This window comes from Bos indicus x Bos taurus, chromosome 4 (assembly GCF_003369695.1).
Source record: "Bos indicus x Bos taurus breed Angus x Brahman F1 hybrid chromosome 4, Bos_hybrid_MaternalHap_v2.0, whole genome shotgun sequence".
Classification (NCBI taxonomy): domain Eukaryota; kingdom Metazoa; phylum Chordata; class Mammalia; order Artiodactyla; family Bovidae; genus Bos; species Bos indicus x Bos taurus.
In genome coordinates, this window is record NC_040079.1 from 42,873,709 (window position 1) to 42,893,504 (window position 19,796).

Below are 19,796 nucleotides of genomic sequence, written 5' to 3' on the forward strand. Positions count from 1 at the left end.
ATTGTTCACATCATGAGAAACGCTGGGCTGGAGGAAGCACAAGCTGGAATCAAGATTGCCGGGAGAAATATCAATAACCTCAGATATGCAGATGACACCACCCTTATGGCAGAAAGTGAAGAGGAACTCAAAAGCCTCTTGATGAAAGTGAAAGTGGAGAGTGAAAAAGTTGGCTTAAAGCTCAACATTCAGAAAACGAAGATCATGGCATCCGGTCCCATCACTTCATGGGAAATAGATGGGGAAACAGTGGAAACAGTGTCAGACTTTATTTTTCTGGGCTCCAAAATCACTACAGATGGTGACTGCAGCCATGAAATTAAAAGACGCTTACTCCTTGGAAGGAAAGTTATGACCAACCTAGATAGCATGTTCAAAAGCAGAGACATTACTTTGCCAACAAAGGTTCGTCTAGTCAAGGCTATGGTTTTTCCTGTGGTCGTGTATGGATGTGAGAGTTGGACTATAAAGAAGACTGAGCGCCGAAGAATTGATGCTTTTGAAGTGTAGTGTTGGAGAAGACTCCTGAGAGTCCCTTGGACTGCAGGGAGATCCAACCAGTCCATTCTGAAGGAGATCAGCCCTGGGATTTCTTTGGAAGGAATGATGCTAAAGCTGAAACTCCAGTACTTTGGCCACCTCATGTGAAGAGTTGACTCATTGGAAAAGACTCTGATGCTAGGGGGGATTGGGGGCAAGAGGAGAAGGGGACAACAGAGGGTGAGATGGCTGGATGGCATCACTGACTCGATGGACGTTGAGTCTCAGTGAACTCCAGGAGTTGGTAATGGACAGGGAGGCCTGGTGTGCTGCGATTCATGGGGTTGCAAAGAGTTGGACACGACTGAGCGACTGATCTGATCTGATCTGAATTGTTCACTGTACTCTCTTATACTTTATTTCTGTAGAATTTGTAGTAATGTCCCCACTTACATTTTAAAAATTTTATAATTGCAGTCTTCCCTCTTCCTTTTCTTGATTCTAACCAATGTTTGTCAATTTTGTTGATGCTTTTAAAGAACCAATTTCTAATTTCATTAATTTTCTATACAGTTTTTCTATTCTTCATTTCATTTATCTCTGCTCTAATCTTCATTATTTCCTCCCTCCTGCTAGCTTTGGGTTTAGTTTGTTCCTCTTTCTCTAATTCTTTATGTTGTAAAGTTAGACTATCAATTTGCAATCTTTCTTGTTTACAACTATAAATACCTTCTTAACACCACTTTCACTGCATCACATGGGTTTTAGTATATTGTGTTTTCATTTCATTCATCTCTAATTATTTTCTAATTTCTCTTGTGATTTGTTTTTTGAGTGATTGATTGTTTAAGAGTTTAAAAATTAAGTACAGTTTCCACAAGTTTACAAATTTTCCAGTTTTCCTTCTATTATTTATTTCTAAATTATTCAGTTTTGATCAGAGGATATATATCACATTATATCTATCTTTTCAAATGTTGAGACTTTGTGACCTAATTCCATTGTATTTGAAAAAAACTGTGAATTTTAAAGAGTGTGTATTGTGTTGTTGTTGGGCAGAGTGTGCTGTATTTGCCTGTTAGATCTAGTTGGTTTAACATGTTGTTCAAGTCCTCTATTTCCTTACTATTGAGAGTGAGACATTGAACTCTCCTACTATTATTGTAGAACTTTGTTTCTCACTTTAATTCTGTCAAGTTCTGCTTCATAGATTTTGATGGTCTGCCATCAGGTGCATAAATGTTTATATAAAATTATTTTTCTTATATTGAATCTTTTATTAATATACAAGGTTCTTCTTTGTCTCTTGTAAACTTTTTTATTTAAAGTCTATTTTGGGGAGTTCCCTGGTGAACCTGTAGTTAAAACTCTGTGCTCCCAATGCAGAGAGCCTGGGTTCGATCTCTGGTCAAGAAACTAGGTCCCACGTATCATAACTAAGAATTCAAATGGTGCAACTAAACATTTTACATGCTTCAACGAAGATCAAAGATCCCGCATCCTACAACTAAGATCCAGTGCAGCCAAATAATTAAATATTTTTAAACGTTTAGTTTCTTAAAAAATATATTCAAGAAGGCAATGGGGGGGGGGGGGCGAGTGAAGGTACAAAGAACTAAAGGAAATGAGGAAAAAATGTATTGACAAAATTATAATATCAACAAAGAGAAAATCTAAAAAGAAACCAAAAGGAAATTCTGAAGCTTGAAGTATAATAACTGAAATGAAAAATCCATTAGAAGGGTTCAACAGCAGATGTAAGTAAGCAGAAGAAATGATCAGTGGACTTGAATACAGAACAGAAATAAAAAAGCTTGAGACAAAACTGACAAGACTATGAGACTTTAGGACACTATCAAGCAAAGCAACATATATATTATGGGAGTCCAAGGAAGAGTAGAGAGAAAAGGGAAGAAAGAGTATTTGAAGAAATAATGGCCAAAAACTTCCCAGATTTTCTCAAAGATATAAATCATTGCTTCAAGTAGAATAAACATAAAGAGATCCATACCAGGGTACACTATATATAATCAACTGTCAAAGGCCAAAGGCAAAGAGATAACCTTGAAGGCAGCAAGAGAGAAGTGACGCATAATGTATAAATTTGCTTCAGTAAGATTATAAAGTGATTTCTCATCAGAAACTTTGGAAGCCAGAGGCAGTAGGTATTACTTGTTTAAAGTCCTGAAAGAAAGTAACATCAATAATACTATATATATCATAATTACCCTTCAATAATAAGGAAGAAATTAAGAAATTCCTAAATAAAAGCTGAAAGAGTTCATTACCACTAGATCTGCCCTACATGAAATACTAAAGGGAGTTCTTCAGGTTGAAATGAAAGGACACAGAACTCAAAGATACTTAAAGAAATATAGGTCTCTGGTAAAGTAAATATATGTGCAAATATAGAAGCCAGTATTATTGCAACTTTGGTTTGTAACTACATTTTTAAATTTGCTACATGATTTAAAAGACAAATTCATGGAAATTATAATTTGATTTGTATTGGTCAAACACTGTAAGAAGATGTTATTGGTGACATCAGTAATATAAAGTGAAGATGAACTTGTATAGGAATAGAGCTTTGTATTCTTTGACATTGTTATCATCAATTCAGATTAGATAGTTGTATTTTAGGATTTGAGAGCTGACTCATTTGAAAAGCCCCTGATGCTGGGAAAGATTGAGGGCAGGAGGAGAAGGGAACGACAGAGGATGAGATGGTTGGATGGCATCACCAACTCAATGGAAATAGGTTTGGGTGGACTCCGGGAGTTGGTGATGGACAGGGAGGCCTGGCGTGCTGCGATTCATGGGGTCGCAAAGAGTCGGACACGACTGAGTGACTGAACTGACTGACTGATTTTAGGATTTATATGTAATGTCCGTGCTATCTACCAAAAAACGCAGCTATACACTATAAACAAGAGAAAACAAGAACAGAATCAAAATGTGTCATTACAAAGAAATCAACTCGGAAAGAATTGAAAGCAGGAATAGTTGTACACCAATGTTCATTGCTGCACTATTCACAACAGCCCAAAGGTGGAAACAACCCAAGCACCCATCAACAGGTGAATGGATAAAATGTGGCATATACAGGCTTGGAATATTATTCAGCCACAAAAAAGGAATGAAATTCTGATACATGCTACTACATGGATGAAACTCAAAGATATTAAGCTAAATGAAATAAGCCAGACACAAAAGGACAAATACTGTATGATTCCACATATATGAGGACCCTAGAGTGGTCAAACTCCTAGAGACAAAAAAATAGAATGGTGGTTTCCAGGAGCTCCTACAGTGGGTTGGAAGTTATCATTTAATGGGTATAGAGTTTCAGTTTGGGGAGGTGAAAAAGTTTTGGAGGTGGATAGTAGTGAATCCACAACAATGTGAATTTACTTCATATACTTCACCTTTCAGCAATGTAGATCATACACTTAAAATGATTAAGATGATCAAGTTTATGTTATGTATCCTTTACCACAATTACAAAAAAAGAAAGATGGCAGGACAGGAAGATGGAAGAATCTGGATCCATAATGGTACTGCAGTGATGTTGCTCCAAGTCCACAGTCATCCAGTTATTCTGACCCTTGTTCATTCACATCCTTATCCTGGAGTTTCTCTTACTGCAGCTATATGCACTCCTGAGTAACATGCCTAGAAGCCCCTGCTCTCTCCCACCTGGTTCTCAGCATGCCCTCCCCTATTGTTGCTTGCAGGACTCCATGGACGTTTTGAGCCTGATAACTCTTCAATGCGGGAGCTGCCCTGGGCTCTGTAGGATGTAAGAGCATCCCTAGCTTCAACCCCCTAGATGCCAGGAGCATCCACCACTCCCACATGTGATGATTTAAACTGTCTCCACTCCTTGCCAGAGGCCCCGTTGGGGCAAATCACCCCAGTTGAGAACTACAGCCCTGTGCAGCCTTTGCTAAGCCAGCTAACCTGCTCACTGCTTTGCAAATGTGCTGTGGGTCCCTTTCCCCCAGCTCAGCTGTGATGCCACAAAACCCCCTCCAAGTCCTCCCCAAACCTGCCTGTCCTTCACAGCTCGCATGGAATTCTCCATCGCTGTGGGGACTTTGCCCACAATCCCCGGCCCATGCAGGCTGGCCATATGCTCCCGCCATCACACCACTTGGCTTCTCGGTTGCCTTATGTTTGTGTTTTGCTCTTGGAAGCTGAGTTCCTGGTTCCTGGAAGATATTGAACATATAAGGGTCCAATCTATGTATTTCAGTGAACGTATGAGACAATCTTTCCCTGCAACTCAGTCACGGTCTGGATGCACTGGTGTGGAAGCCAGAAAGCTCAAGGCTGTCTGGTCCTTTGTCCCCATCCCCTGCAGGGAAGCTATCGGCATCTTGGGAGCCTGTTTCCCCAGCCCACTGCTGAGGCAGGGAAGGCCTGCGGGTTCACACGAAGGATGGCCCAGGCCCACAGCCCAGTCTCCACCTTGAGTCACAGAGGTGACTCGAAGGGAGTGTCCAGCCCTTCGGGTAGGGCAGCAGAGTCCAGCCTGCTTGGCACATCCTCCCTTTCACTTTTAAATGGAAATAGTGCTCAAGAGCCTCAGTTGGAGAGGAGAGAGGGTTATGAAAATGAATGACCCCCAAGGGACCAGGGACACTCTCAAGGGAAAAGCTTTTATCAACACCCGTGAGTCCCAGTTCCTGAGCCCAGGAATCCACTGACAACTCAGCATGGTGCCTGCCTCCAAGAGCTCCCAGGCCAGGGCAGAGACAAGGGGTCAGAGAAAACCCTAATGAGGTCAAGGGCAGTATTAGAGACATACTGAGAAAAAAATGCCCAGCCCAGGCCGGAAGTCAGACAGTCTTCCTGGAGGAGGCCATGTCCAGGCCAGAAAGGTTTTACACTCCAGGGCTGTCAAATTTAGTAAATATGGAGGAAGACACCCAGGGAGATTTTTTTTTTAACTTTGACCAGGCCACACAGCATGTGGGATCTTAGTTCCCCGACCAGGGATAGAACCCAAGCCCCTGCATCCCTGCATCGGAAGCATGGAGTCTTAACAGCTGGACCCCCAGGGAAGTCCTGACCAGTGGGATTTAAATTTCAAAGAAGCAGCTAATAATGTTTTAGTATGTCATAAACATTGCATGGGATATACTTAGGTTAGAAAGTTATAGGCTTCATCACTGCACCTCACAGATCAAGGTCAGACTCAGAGAAGGGACAGGGCAGGGCTGAGCCTTAGGTTCCAAAGTAGAGCCCACTGATCTGAGCACCCTCCCACTCTGCCACTTAACTGGGCAGCCCTAAGCTGCCTACTTATTCTCTCTGAACCTCAGTTTTCCAATCTTTAAAATGGGATGGGTGTGTGGACATTAAAGCTTGCCTCTTAAGGGCTGGTCTGGGATCCCACAGCATCAGGCTCCCTCAGGAGGGAGGTTGTTAGAAATACAGAATCTCTGGCCCTGCCCCAAGCCAGCTGGATGAAACCTGCCTTCCGAGAAGAAGACTCTGTGATCCAGGTGTGCATTTAAGTTTGAGGGTGCTGTGAGCAGAGCCACCCCACGGGACCCAGGGGCCGACACAGAGCCAGGCACAGTGGTGCGGGGGAGGGCTCCCAGGCTGCCTGGCCTCCTTGGCACATGTCACACACACAGACACTCAGAGGGGGTACTTTCTACCTGCACTTACAGCTGAGACCCCAGAAGAGGCCAAGAAAGGTGAGATGCCTCCCTGGAGGTCAGGCTGGCCGAGCTCAGGTGCCACAAAGGCAGTTCTTAGGGTTGAAGGCCTTCGACATGCCCACGCTCTCTAGCTCAGCCATGCCATGTTAATCTCGCTGCTTCTCACTGGCCTTGTGAATGGACTCATGGACAGTCACTCAAGCTCTGAAGAGGTTCTGAGGTTCAATGAGGTTGACTCTGCCCAGCGAGGTGCCTGGCACACCATGGGAGGCTGGGCAGAGGCACCTGTTCCTGCCCAGAAGGATCACTTCCTTTTCCACAGAAAAACCACTGTGGCAAACAAACGAGAAGCAGCTCCCAGCCCCACTGGCAGCCAGGACACCCCAAGGCTTTTTTCTGGGGGAAAGAGGCATTTGGCAGGGGCACCTCCTGGCACAAATTCAACTTAATTGGCGTTGCCTCCAGGAGAAACTGCTCCTACAGACCAAAGTCCCGAGACCAACTAATTCCCCAAATGCTGAGTCACTGATCCTCAACAGATGGGGGAGAGAATTAGCTGAAATAGGAAATGCACTTGAATTGGTTTGTGCTCTGGGTCCAGAGGTTTCTAGGGACATTCTGTTGCCCCAGTGTTATCACCATGGCTACTCAGCTATCTGATCAGGGTGTTCCCCTGCTTCAAATCCACCAGCACCTTTTGAATGTTTAATATGTAGCTGTATCGTCCTTTAAAAATAATTCAGGAACTTTCCTAGTGGTCTAGTGGTTAAGACTCCACACTTTCAAAGCAAGCGATGTGGGTTTGATTCCTGGCCGGGAAACTAAGATCCCATGTGCTGCGTGGCACAGCCAAAACATAAAAAAAATTTTAAATAAAAGACATCAGTTTAGTTTTTCAGTTTTTCCCTGTTTCAGTGATGATCTCTGGTTTCCTTATTCCCAAACATGCCCAGGCACCCTCCCCCCTGGAGCACTTTCACCATCCCCAACCCCACTTCCAGTCTCACCTGACTCCTCTAATAGGGTGAGGCCCCAGGTAACCCTCCTGGCACCTGGGCGTCCCAGAAGGGAGATGATCTAGCCACAAGTGCGCCTGGCCAGAGGGCACTACCCACTCCCTCCTGCCTCCAGCCCAGCGTCTACACCTGGCAGCCCCAAGTGATGGCGGAGCAGACAGATGCTTCGTGGAGTCTGCAGCTTGGGGAAGTTGGGATGCACTGAAAGTTTGGTTTTCAACCCCTCTAAAGCTCCTCGCATGCAGGGACTGGGCTCTGTCCATCTCCCCTAGGTCTGAGCACAGAGCCAGGAACACAATAGCCATTCAAGCCTATGTGTGGGTGGGATTGTGCCAGCCAGAGGTGTGGAACTTCCCTGCACTCTGCTGACCCCTTTGCCATGAGCCCTGTACATCAGCCAGCCTGGAACCTGCTGGAAACCTGCCGAGCTTATCTATTGTTCAGTGACCTCTTTCCTTCCAAACTCAGCTCACTTATCACGTGCATGCCCATGTCCCATGGCCTGTTCCATTCTATTTTGGACACACTTATCAAGGGCAGAGGTTTTGGTATCAGATAGACAAGTTCAACCCCTGAGAGCCTGTTTCCCTGTGTGTAAGTGGAGAGCACAGCCTCCTCCCAGGGCTGTGTGATTGTATGAGACGTCTACACACCTTTAATCTGCAGTTCCAGGCCACAGAAACACACCATTCTCTTGACCAGGCCCAATTCACAGATTCCACCAAGTGCCAGGGCCTGTTCCAGCCAAGCGTGGGTTATATAAACAGGGTTATGTGAAGTGCCTAGGATGGCACCCACTCCCAAGCTGGTGAGAGCAGGCTACTCCTTCACGGGGGTGGACAGCGGGCCAGCCTGGGACACCAGAGCAGGCCTGTGCTGTCCAAATCCTGTCCTCTTCACCCACCCTGTGACCTGTTGCCAGGTGAGTTCTGAGCCTCAACCGCCCCACCCAGAACTCGGGAGCAGCCCCGATGTTGGTAGAACACTCAGCGCGGGTCTCAGCACACAGCTTGCATCTAGCATGTGGCCAACAGGCCCCAGCTCTGTTCCCAGACAGGAATGCACCCCACCAGCAGAGGCCCCTCTGAAAAGAAACATCACTGGAGAAACCCAAGGCGCCCACTCTCCTGCATCTGCACAGACTCAACATTAAGTTCATTGGCTGGGACGCCAGGAGGTGGCAGGCTCAGAGGAACAAGGTTGGCACACCATTTGAGCAGACTGCCGCCTCAATGTCCCAGGCTCTTGGGTTCCCAGGGCCATGCCTGCCTCACACGGCAGGTGCGGAGGTCTGCAGCCAGCTGCCAGGCAGGGGTACAGGAAGCTCTCCAAGCTTGGGCCCTTCAACAAGGCAGTGACACTCATGAGGCTCTTGGTGCAGTTGTGGGACCCAACAAATGCTAAGTTGCCATCTTTGTTCAGCTCCATTAGCTCATCTCCTTAAGGTGCCCGAGCCATGGCAGGCTTCAGGAACCCGGTGGCAATGTACTGGCTGCTGTTTCACTCACTGATAATCCCACCTGAGCGGCAATCCCCACCACATGCACCTTGACTCCCTAGAAATTCTCAGGATGGCAGAAACGTGGAGACCCTAAACCTGAGGGCCCACCACCCGCTAACAGCAGCCAGAGACCCAGGCTCCCCTCACTGTGCAGACCAGCTTGTGCTGGTACCATTACCTGGTTCTGTTGGAATGAAATACTCAAGCACTTCCAACTTTCTTCCCAATTCTTTCCTAGCTCCCCTGCCAACCCTGCTGACCCTCTTCCACTAAGTATTCTCGCCAGCTGGGCCTTGTGAGGCCTGGTAAGTGGATAACGGTGACACTGTGATAAGCGGGCACAATAAAGGACACAGTCATCAGCAGCATCCCCCTCCTCCAGACAGCAGCTGGGAGGCCCAGACATGAGCTGGGACCCTCCCGTCAGAACCTTGCAGGTGGGCTGAGAGCAAATGGACAGGGCATGTGTGTGTCACACTGTCACTCAAGCACTTAGAACACACCCAGGTGGGACTTTTCTGGTGGTCCAGTGGCTAAGATTCCATGCTCCCAATGCAGGGGGTCCAGGTTTGATGCCTGGTCAGGAAGAACTAGGTCTCACATGCCACAATGAAAAAAGATCACACGTGCCGCAACTAAGACTCATTGCTGCCAAATTAATTAATTAATTAAACACACACACACACACACAAGTGTGCCAAACAGAGCAGAGCAGTTCAGGAGCAGAGACAGCTGTCCCTGGCTGCCTGAGGGAGTAGAAGGCTGAATTTACAACGTGCCATGGAGAAAGAGGTGTCATCAGGCAGGCCCATCTTTCCAGGAGGCAAAAAGTCGTTCCCAGCTTCAGAGAAGGGAGGCGTCAGCCTGATTCCAGAGAGAAAGCCCACAGGAGCAGCTGGTGGTAAGGCCAGAGAGCCAGATGCCAGCAGGTGTCTCCGGGCCTGAGGGCTCCAGGTTGCAGCGCTGCAAGGCTGACCTCTTCTGGCCAAGGAGACACTGCGCACAGCAGGCAAAGAGCCAGGTGCTGCTTCCTGGAAGTGGTTTCTGATTCCCAAGGTTTCGATGGCTCCTTCCTACAGGCAGGAGGCACAAACTAGGGCAGCTAGAATCTTTATTCTGTTGTTATGGGCAAAGCACCAGCCTGGCCATCTGTCTGGAGGGCCACAGTTCCGTCTGCCCCGAATCCAGTCCATCCAGTCTGAGAATTAAGCTTCCTCCAGCAGGGAGGCCTGCTCCACACTCCAGCCTGGGGAGAGCCTGGGAAGGCAGCCAAGGCTGCCTGAACAACCTCAGGAGGGTGCTGCTGTGGGTCTGCATTTCTCTCCTCTGTGCTTGAAGCTTCGCAGTGGGTTCTGTGTCTTTGCCTTCTGTGGGGGCAAAGTTACCAGTTGACTGTGGGGAGCAGACGTCTGTCTGCACATAACGAGACAGACTCGGAGAAGTGGGTGGTACTGCTACTTGGCAGGCCCTGCAGGCCATGAGCCAAGGACAGGTGCTGCTTCCAGCACCGCAGGCGCCCACCTTCCTCCTCCTGCAGCATGGAGGACGAGGAGGGCGGTGGGGCCAGGACAGCAGGTTCTCCTTTGCTCTGGAAGCTGCTCATGATGGCCAAGGGAAAGCCCCGGCCCCCGCAACTCTGGCCAGCGGCCAGGGGTCTGGGGCCGATTCTCCTTCCTCCCCCTTGAGGACAAGGGGCAAGCACACCAAGCACACCCTGGTGACAAGGAAACCAGATTGGGGAGGGGGGGGGCGCCTGCAGCCATCACCAAGGCCCCAGGGGACATACCTTGGCCTTCTTAGAGGCGAGGGGCTTCTTCCGCTTCTTGTGAGGGTGGACGAGGCCGCGCAGAGCAGGAGGAACTGGAAGAGACGGCGGGCTCAGCGGCTGCCCCCGCCGCCCTGTGTGCCTGCTCCCACCCCCTCTCCCGCCGGCTCCACCTCCAGTGGCTCCCAACGTGCTCTCCCCTCCTGACCCAGGGCCTGGCACTCCGATCCTCACTGCAATCCTAAGAACACACGACTATCTAGGTTCACACCGCTGTCCCCAGGGATGTCCACTAAAACATGTCTCTACAGTATGTGTCACAGTAAGTATGAAACAACAGAAGGAAAATTAAGAAAGAAAATGCTGCTAAAATAGAAAAGCAGCCTTCATATAATTCCTTCCTCCATGGTCCTTCCTCCCATACCCCTCCTCACCTATCAGGTGCCCCCATCACTGCTCGGGACCTGCTACATGACCCCTGGCCTCTGTCCTCTCACCGACCCAGGGCATAGCTCAGGGTCCCCTCCAGCCAGGCCACACAGGTCCTGACAGGCCTGTGAGCACCACACCACCACACCCTCCCACGTCACCCCAACCCCTAAAGGCCAAAGGTTTGGGGCAATGACTACTTCTGTGTGACAGAGAGGATGGGATTCCCTTCTAAGGCAGGAGACAGATGGGCCCCAGGTTAAACATTTACAACTAGTTTCCTGTTAACACTTTGAAAATAAAAATAACAACAGGAACAGTGTAAGTAGCTGGACTTTGTCTCCTGCGGACACTTCAAGATAATGGGAACAGCAATAACAGAAAGGAGCTAAGCAAGCCCTGCCTAGGTAAAAAATTAAGGAGACCATGTACTCTTCATTCATGGGGTCAAGGAGACCTCCCAGACTATGCCAGCACAAAAAGGTTCCTCAGGGGAGGGGGCACTAGACCATAAGGTCTGCCAGCCTCCGAAAAGCCTGGCACTGGGATTCACCTTGTCTAAAAGACGCGCTTGCACATCCAGGAGGGCCCTGAGTCAGACCTGATATGGACTCGGGGCCACATAATGCAAGGTGACTGGCCAGATGAAAATCAGAAAACTGCCTCCACATAAGTGGTCTAAACCATCCCGAAAGGGACTTCCCTGGTGGTCCAGTGGTTAAGAGTCCATCTGCCAATACAGGGGACACAGGTTCGATTCCTGGTTCTGAAAGATCCCATGGACCGTGAGGCAACTAAGTCCATGGTGCCCCACAAAAACAGAAGCCGTGGCAACAAGAAGCCCACACACTGAAATGAAGAGTAGCCCGCACTCGCCGCAACTAGAGAAAGCCCAAGAAAACGCAATGAAGACTCAGAGCAACCAAGAATAAATAAAAAAAAAAAAAAAAAAAGCTCATGGCTACTTCTCTCGCAGTCCACCCATCCTTTCTCCACATCTCTCTTCTCTCCTAATAAACACTTCACTTGTCTTTTTTGTTGTTGTTTAACCTTTTCCCAAATTCTTTCTTCAAACCAGGCAAGAGCCAGCGCCCTGCTCCCAGCCAGAAGTCTCTGGGTGGTCTAGTACGGTTAGGATACAGCGCCTTCACCGCTGTGGTCTAAGTTCAATTCCCACTCAGGGAACTGGGATCCCACTTCAAGCTGCCACACAGACCACCCAAAAGCCACCCAAGATCACATCCCCTCCTCCCCTCTCCCCCTCCTCAGTCCTCACACCACGACCTTGGTTGGTATCCCTTACAGTTCACTTCCTGGGGAACCTGGCCCCATCTCTCTGGCATTTTCCCACCTCTCCTGGATCTTTCCCATCCACTTGCTTGAGGTTCTCCTTGCCATATCCACCAGCTTACGCTAATCCACAGGGGTACCAGGAAAATGGGCCTGCACTCACCTCTCTGCTTCCTTAATCCACTAAACATCTTCAGCATAAAACCCACACATACCCGTTACCAAAGACACAAGGAGTATCATTACCAGGTGCAAAGGGAGCAAGGCTCCTGAACACATCAGCTGGGTTTTGGCCTCATCTACACCATAGAAACCACTCTTGGGATCCATTCTTTTCTTGGCTGTGCCATGCAGCATGAAGGATGTGGGATCTTAGTTCCCTGGCCAGGGATTAAACATCAAACCCATGTTCCCTGTTCAGAGTCTTAACCACTGAACCACCAGGAAAGTCCCTCTTGGGGTCCATCCTTGACCTCATAACTGTGATCCCAATATCCCTCATCCCCACAAGGCTCAGGCAGGTCTATTCTCTATTTCCCACCCCTGGTGTCCCCGGTCAAACGTTCTGGACTCAGACACCCAAGCCCAGCTTGGCCTGGTCACTAACCCTAAGCCTCCTCCAGCACAAGTAGCACTGTCTCCTACTCGTGACTCCCACACCATACCCAGTCACTCCCTCTACACACAGGAGGCTGCCTGGCCAGGTACTGGCTCGCTCTTTCACAGGACCAGGCTCTAGATGTGAGACCCCTGGCCTTGAAGGGGCAGACTGATGTCTCCTTGAAGGCAGAGTGCTGGTTTCCTGTCTCCCCCACAGAGAGAGCAACGCCTACGCAGGGGGACTGTGCAGAGTTATGTCTGTGTACATGCTCACTGCCCAGATCCCATGGTTGTGTCACCCCAGTGCACAGCAGCCCAGGGATGAATGCGCAGCCCGCCCCCAGCCCTGCTCACCCAGGTAGTCAGGGACGTTGCCCAGGTGAGGCTTTACCACAGCGGGGTGTAAGGGCAGGTCGTGCCGCAGCAACTGGAGGTCCCTGGGATTGTCTTCAAAGTATGTCTGGCAGGGGAGAAAAGCAGGCACTGCATGGTCGGTCCTCCTTTTGTAATTTCATGGGTTTGTTTTTTTTTGTTTTTACAGGGGAGTTTTTGAACAGGTAGCCTGTGTTCCAATTGTTAAGGCTGAGATTTCCCACTGCCTTGTCACTGGGGCCCCCTCCCAGAGGCAGCTCAGGCATGTGTCCCCGTTCTCACTCCCTATTCAGTGGGGGCAGTTAGGAGCACACCACCCCCTCCTCACTGGGAATCACTCCATGGCCGTGCACCTTCTAACTGACACATAAACAGCTGCCTCCTCCTTTTCTGTGTAATGCATGCTGCATGAATGCACCTGACTCGGTTTACTGCATCCCCAGGGTGGACTCCCTAGTGTTTCCACCTTGGGAATCATAACGGAACGCAGGCACCCATACAGTTGTGACCTCACACAACTCTTACTACTGTGTCAAGAGAATAAACCTCAGAAGCTGTGCTTCTGATGGACACAGCCACTGTCCACCTCAGAAACTCGGCCAATTCACCTCCCAGCAGGACAGCTGGTGTCCTTACTCACTCTTGGCCTGTTTCCTCCCCATGACCTGCTAAAGGCACGGTCTGCTGCCCAGCTCACTGCCTCTCACACTCACAGCTTTGCCTCTGGCCTCCAGGACAGGCGATGCCCTGAAGCCACCCCTTTGCCCACCCACCCCGACCACAGCCCCTTACTTTGAGCTTCTCTGAGTGCAGGAGCTCCTCTTTGATCTCCTTCAGCCTTGCCTCGCGGATGGCTTGTTTAGTCACTGAGCGCATGGCATCCTGGGGGCAGACATCAAAGGTCAACATGGCAGGGCTGCCTGAGCCCGCCCTCCTGCCAGGGTGCTGAGCAACAAGGACCTGACTGTGGGTCCTAGAGGAGCCCCAAGTACCCACATCCCCACAGGGCCCCACTCACCCTGCAGCGGTAGCGGAAGCCCTCGATCTCCTCCATGTGGAACTGGTAAGGAAGCAGGACAGGGGCCCCACTGTCTGCAGAGAAGACTGCAGTGAGGGTCCTGCAGACTGAAAGCTTGGGCAGGGTCTATGCAGGCCTTCTGCTCAGAACCTCCCAGGTCTGCTCCCTGGGGTGAGGCAGCCAGGGATCCAGCCCACTCTTTCCCACAATGCAGACATGCAGCAAAAACCCTGGGTCTCATGGACAGTTCACGACAGGGGATCCACCCTGCTGCAGCCAGGGCAGTTTCCTGTCCCCATGTCCCGGGTCCTGTCATATCTCTCAGCCTTAGGACCTGCCCACTCGCCTACTCTCCTACTCTGAGGCCACTCTAGCCACAAAGTATGTGCAATGACAGCCACGGAGCACTAAGGAGCACCAGACCTTGAAGTTTAAAGTCTCACGACAGAAGCCTGGCCCTCTCTCAGGTCAGTGAGGGCAGGGCTCTTACCTCCACTGAGAAGCTCCTCGATCTTGCCCAGCTGAGACTGCTCTGTGGGCAGCACGAAGGTCAAGACTATGCCGGGGTTGTTGGCACGTGCCGTCCTGCAAGGAGAGACAACCCAGCCCGTGTCTCTGGCTGTGTGTCCCACAGTGTGCCCACAGTCCAGGTGCCCAGTCCACTATGCCTCAGTTCTCCTACCTGCCAGCCCTGTGTATGTAGGCCTCGGGGGTGGGGGGGAGATCAAAGTTGAGCACAGCACACACGTGGTGGAAGTCTATGCCCCGCGCCACGCCTGCCTCCGGATCTGAAGCCCTGTAAGAAAACATGCCAACCTCAAACTGAGCCCTCCTCTCCTCAGAGGCCATGTTCTCAAACTTATTTAATCAGCATGATCGCTCAACAAAGCCTGGTATGGAATTACAAGACACTCCTCTGAGTAAGATTCTTAAACATTATAACTGGAGCTAGGGTAGTGGGGGCAGCCAAACCCTGGAACTCATTGCCCACAGGGCAACCCGAGAACCACTCCAAGCCAGCCACCCAAGAGGCAGACAGAGACTGGTGGCTCCCTTTCTCCCGAAGAAAGATCCTTCCTGCAAGTCACAGCTAGTGGAGGCTGAGCCACGTTCCTCACAGGATGACAGCACGCCAACAAGTCAGGCAGTATGGCCGTTCATGCTGCCCATGAAGTACAGGCCTATGCGCCCTTTACTCCCTGCCCCCACATGCTGGTTTCCCAGTCTTCTGAAAGGTGGCTCTCCCTAGCAAGGGCTGAGAGATAAAAGTGGACTCACTTGTCCCGCTTGGGTCCTTTGCCCCGATGCTTGCCCTTGACTGGAGGCCCCAGGACTTCAGCATCTGTTGCTATGACGCAGTCGTAGAAGCCTTGGTTGAACTGCGAGATGATGTGGCACCTGTGGCCCAAGAGCAGAAGAAAGTCAGACCTAAGAGCACTGGAGGTCTCTCCTCCACCCTCCGCCTGGTCATAACGGTCATCTTTCTGACTCTTCCCCCTTCTTCAATTCTTCCCCAACTTAATCTTTGTGCCTCAATCTCGTCAAGTGAAGATGGAGTTATAGTTGGTATTGCAGAGTTGTGAGAGATAGTCATTGAGGATCAGTCAAGCCCGGGGCCCTCAATCCACTAAGCACTTAAGAAACAGGAAGAGCGACTGTGTCTCCCCTTTTCCATCTTCACGTTCAACCGAGACATGGGAGTCGGCACACCTGGAGCGTAGTGGAAGCTCTCCATTGAGCACACAGGCGGGGATGCTGAATTGCTCCAGGAATAGGCGCAGCCGGTAACTCCGCTCCAGAGTGTTGACAAAGAGCAGAGACTTTCCCCGAATCAACGACAGCTTGAGCAGGGCATACAGCAACAGAAATTTGTCTTCCTCAGTCTCACAGACCACCTGAAACTGCTGTAACTGGTCTGGCCCTGGTAGCTGGGACTCCTGTAACTTGAGGGTAACCTAGGGGAGGACAGGCCTGTGGTCAGGAAAAAAGAGAAGACAGAAATGCTACTGCAAGCCGCTGGCTTGCCAACCACAGCGCTGGTGTGTTAGTGGAGGGTGCCCTGGGTCCCTTCCAACTGTGTACAGTCAGAATTCAAAGTATACTAACTACTGCAGTTTACAAAAGACACAAAACTACACACAATTTGGGGCACAAATCAAAGTGAAACACACTGTAAATGACTAGAGTGAGAAGAAACCCCTACAGTAGCAACCTTTTTGAAGAGTAAAGTTCACATAAGGGGAGAATTTTGATCGTGTCACTCAGAGCACCCTTTCTGCCCTTTGGGGGTCCCTGATCAGGCCTTTAGGCAAAGCATGGTTTGAAACCAGCAGATACCTGGGACTACATAGTGACTTTAGGTTGGAGGATACAGGAGTGCCTAACAACATTGGACTTCTAGTGCCTCAGAACCAGGAATACTAAACGAGGAGTTTCCCACCCCAAATAACAAAGGGTTCCTTTGAGAAGGCAGGAGCGAGTCCTCTGAGTCTCCCGATGGTCCCATGGGGCCCTTACCGGGTTATGCAGTACCAGCTCCTTAAGTGCTTGCACATCCTCATTAAAAGTAGCTGACATCAGAAAAGCCTGGTAAATCCGGGGCAAGTGACTAAAATGAAACAGAGCCCCATCAAACTCCATTCTAAGGCCTCTAACAGGGGCAGCTGAACTGGCCCCCTCGCTCCAGGCCCTACTGTGTATTCACCACCCTTTCTCCTTACCAGAGAAGACTCTTCAGTTCCTCCTCAAAGCCAAAGGAGAAAAGAAGATCAGCCTCATCGACCACCAGCAGCTCCATGGAGTCTCGAAGCTTCAAGTTGTCTTGCTGCAAGTGGTTTAATATGCGGGATGGAGTCCCCACCACCACATCAGGCTTCTCCATCAGCACAGCTCTGTAGATAGGCAACACCTCAGTATTAAGTAGAAGGTAGCAGCTGGGACCTCACCCCAAATCAGATCTCGTTTTTGCTGCACACAAACCCCATCCCACATTCCAGTGCAGATTCATTCCCTCACAGCCCTGGTGTTCTAACCCACCTCTGAGAGGCTGAGTCTTCAGCAGCTGAGACATTGGCCACCCGGATGTCTCGAGCACAATAGGCAGCCAGTTGCTGAATCATGGATTGGGCCTGCCTCGCCAGCTCCTTAGTCGGCACAAGGACAAGGGCTCTCACAGCCTGCTCCACCACGGGGCCTGTCTGCAAGAATTAGAGACTTCAGCCAGTCAGTTATCATCATGGCCACCGGATGCTTTTCTCTACCTCTTCCAGGCAATCTGATCACGTACTATGACTTCAACACAACAATCTAGTTGTGTTTTGATCACCCCTTCACTTACTTCACCCATCTCTGAATGTAGATAACAAGGCCCTTTCCCCAGGCACTGAACTCAAAAAGGATAACTTACTTTATTGTTACAAAGTTACTTAAAACGTGCCAGTTACTGGTGAACCACCAGTTACTTCTCTGGTGGTCCAGTAGCTAAGCTCTGTGCTCCCAATAGGCTCAGGTTCAATCCCTGGTCAGGGAACTAGATCCTGCCCGCCACAACTAAGAGTCCACATGGCACTACTAAGGATTCCCACATGCCGTAAGGAAGAAGGAAGATGCCTCAACTAGGATCTGGAGCAGCCAGACAGGAGACCAAACTAGTCCATCCTAAAGGAAATCAGTCCTGAATGTTCATTGGAAGGACTGATACTGAAGCTGAAACTCCAATACTTCGGCCACCTGATGTGAAGAACTGACTCATTGGAAAAGACCCTGATGCCGGGAAAGACTGAAGGTGGGAGAAGGGGATGACAGAGGATGAAATGGTTGAATGGCATCACCGATTCCATGGACATGAGTTTGAGTAAGCTCCGGGAGTTGGTGATGGATAGGGAAGCTTGGCTTGCTGCAGTCCAGGTGTCGCGGAGTCAGACACGACCGAGAGACTGAACTGAGTACAAAGAATAATGGTCGCAAAGCCTGGACTAGAACCCAAGTAACCTGAATCCCAGTTCAGAGCGTTTACCAGAAAATCATTAGGTTCTCTTAGACCAGCCTTCATGTGTAAGAGATCCAAAGAAAACCCGGCTCTTGGGGAAGACGGGTGCGTGAGGGTGGCCGGCACAGCCTTCAAAGAGGGCACAACGGAACTCAAACGCCTGCATTTCCCTTTCTCGGCCTTTGGGGCCTCTCCCCCGACTCACCGCCTTCCTGTGGAGCAGCAGCTGTAGCATAGGAATGGCATAAGCGGCGGTCTTCCCGGAACCGGTGCGGGCGCGAGCCAGGAGGTCCTTCCCCTCCAGCGCCAGCGGGATGGCCTTCTCCTGGATCAACGTGGGTCGCGACCAGCCCAGATCAGTGACGGCCTAGGAGAGACAAGGGACGGCTCAGGCGGCGTGCTGCCCTGCCACCGCTCCCATCCACCGTCGGTTCGGCTCCTCAGCCCTCCCCGGTACCTGTAGGAGCCGGTGGTCCAGGCCCATGTGTTCGAAGCCCAACGATTCTGGATCCTCCATGCTGCTGCTCTGTAGTGACAGCGCGCAGGCGCGACAGGAAGAGCACGACACGACGCGTGAGCCGGTCAAAGCAGCAGCCAATCAGTTTCAAAGGAGTTGGCCATGGCTTCCGGTGTTCCGGCTGGGCTCTGCGGCTGCTGCTGCTGCGCTCTATCTGTGGGGTCTGGGAGAGGCGGCAGGCGGCGGAGAGCCCACGGGTCCTTGCCCGTCCCCTGACGCTACCTCTAAATGGCGTTTTGGGTTAGGGTTACCTGCGGCAGAGGCGGGGCTCCGTGGAGGTGGGTGAGGTCCCCTCCGTGCCCGCCTTCGCCCACCGACACCGGCCACACAATCCTCCAGTTTCTCCACCAGGTTGCGTGTTTATGGCTTTACCTTCATCTAGCGCTTGATTTTTAACAGCCTCGCCCTAGCAATTATGCCAGTATTAGTTGTAGTTATATTGGCAAATACATCAATGTTTAGAATGCTCGTCTGTGTACTACCTAAGAAAAGGGATGCCGCGGGTGGTACCTTACCACGTTTGGGAAATACTGGTGAGTCCTGCGCCCTTTCCTGCCATTATGCATCTGGGGGATCTCTATCAGGTTTATGTGCAAGCATTAATTGCTCTGCCACCGACTATGCTTAGGAAAAGTGCACCAGCATATGTATTCCAGGGTTGTTTGCCTGTAGCAGTGGTGGGAACGTGGGAATCAAACGCAATGGCTTTCGGAGTAAAAAGCAAGCGACACTGGGTGTACCAGCATGGTTTAGGGTCACAGGCAGAAAAAGGACAAGCTATAACAATTGAACTGTCCAAGAATGAAGTTTGGAAGAATGAGTAGCATAAGAAAAGAGGAAGGTAGGTTGCTCTGGGGTTCCCAAAGGTAGCAACCTGTGTTGCCTGCACAGCTTGGTTAAAAATAATTCTTCGGCGTTCCCTGCAGGTCTGGTGGTTAGGATTCCAGGCTTTCACTGCTGTGGCCTGGATTCATTTCCTTTTGGAGGACTGAGATTCCGCAAGCAGTAAGACTCAGCCAAAAAAAAGGGGCGGATTTTTGGTCCCCACTTGTATCTGTTTGCTATTGCTCCTGTAACAAATCATCATAAATTTGGTGGCTTAACACAGACTTACTATTTTACAGTTCTATAGGTCGTAAGTGTGACAA

General features: G+C 50.1%; 1 protein-coding gene across 1 annotated transcript; it reads right to left on the reverse strand.

The window, feature by feature from the left end:
- Positions 1 to 9,305: 9,305 nt before the first annotated feature.
- Positions 9,306 to 18,695, reverse strand: DDX56 (DEAD-box helicase 56). Its single transcript, XM_027539255.1, has 14 exons — positions 18,589 to 18,695; positions 18,337 to 18,498; positions 17,180 to 17,340; positions 16,864 to 17,034; positions 16,661 to 16,751; positions 15,854 to 16,098; positions 15,422 to 15,541; positions 14,826 to 14,939; positions 14,634 to 14,728; positions 14,144 to 14,217; positions 13,918 to 14,007; positions 13,108 to 13,213; positions 10,456 to 10,529; positions 9,306 to 10,036 (listed from the first exon to the last, which is right to left on the reverse strand). The coding sequence occupies exons 1-14, from the start codon at positions 18,646 to 18,648 to the stop codon at positions 9,959 to 9,961; spliced, it is 1,641 nt and encodes a 546-aa protein (XP_027395056.1). The 5' UTR covers positions 18,649 to 18,695; the 3' UTR covers positions 9,306 to 9,958.
- Positions 18,696 to 19,796: the final 1,101 nt, after the last annotated feature.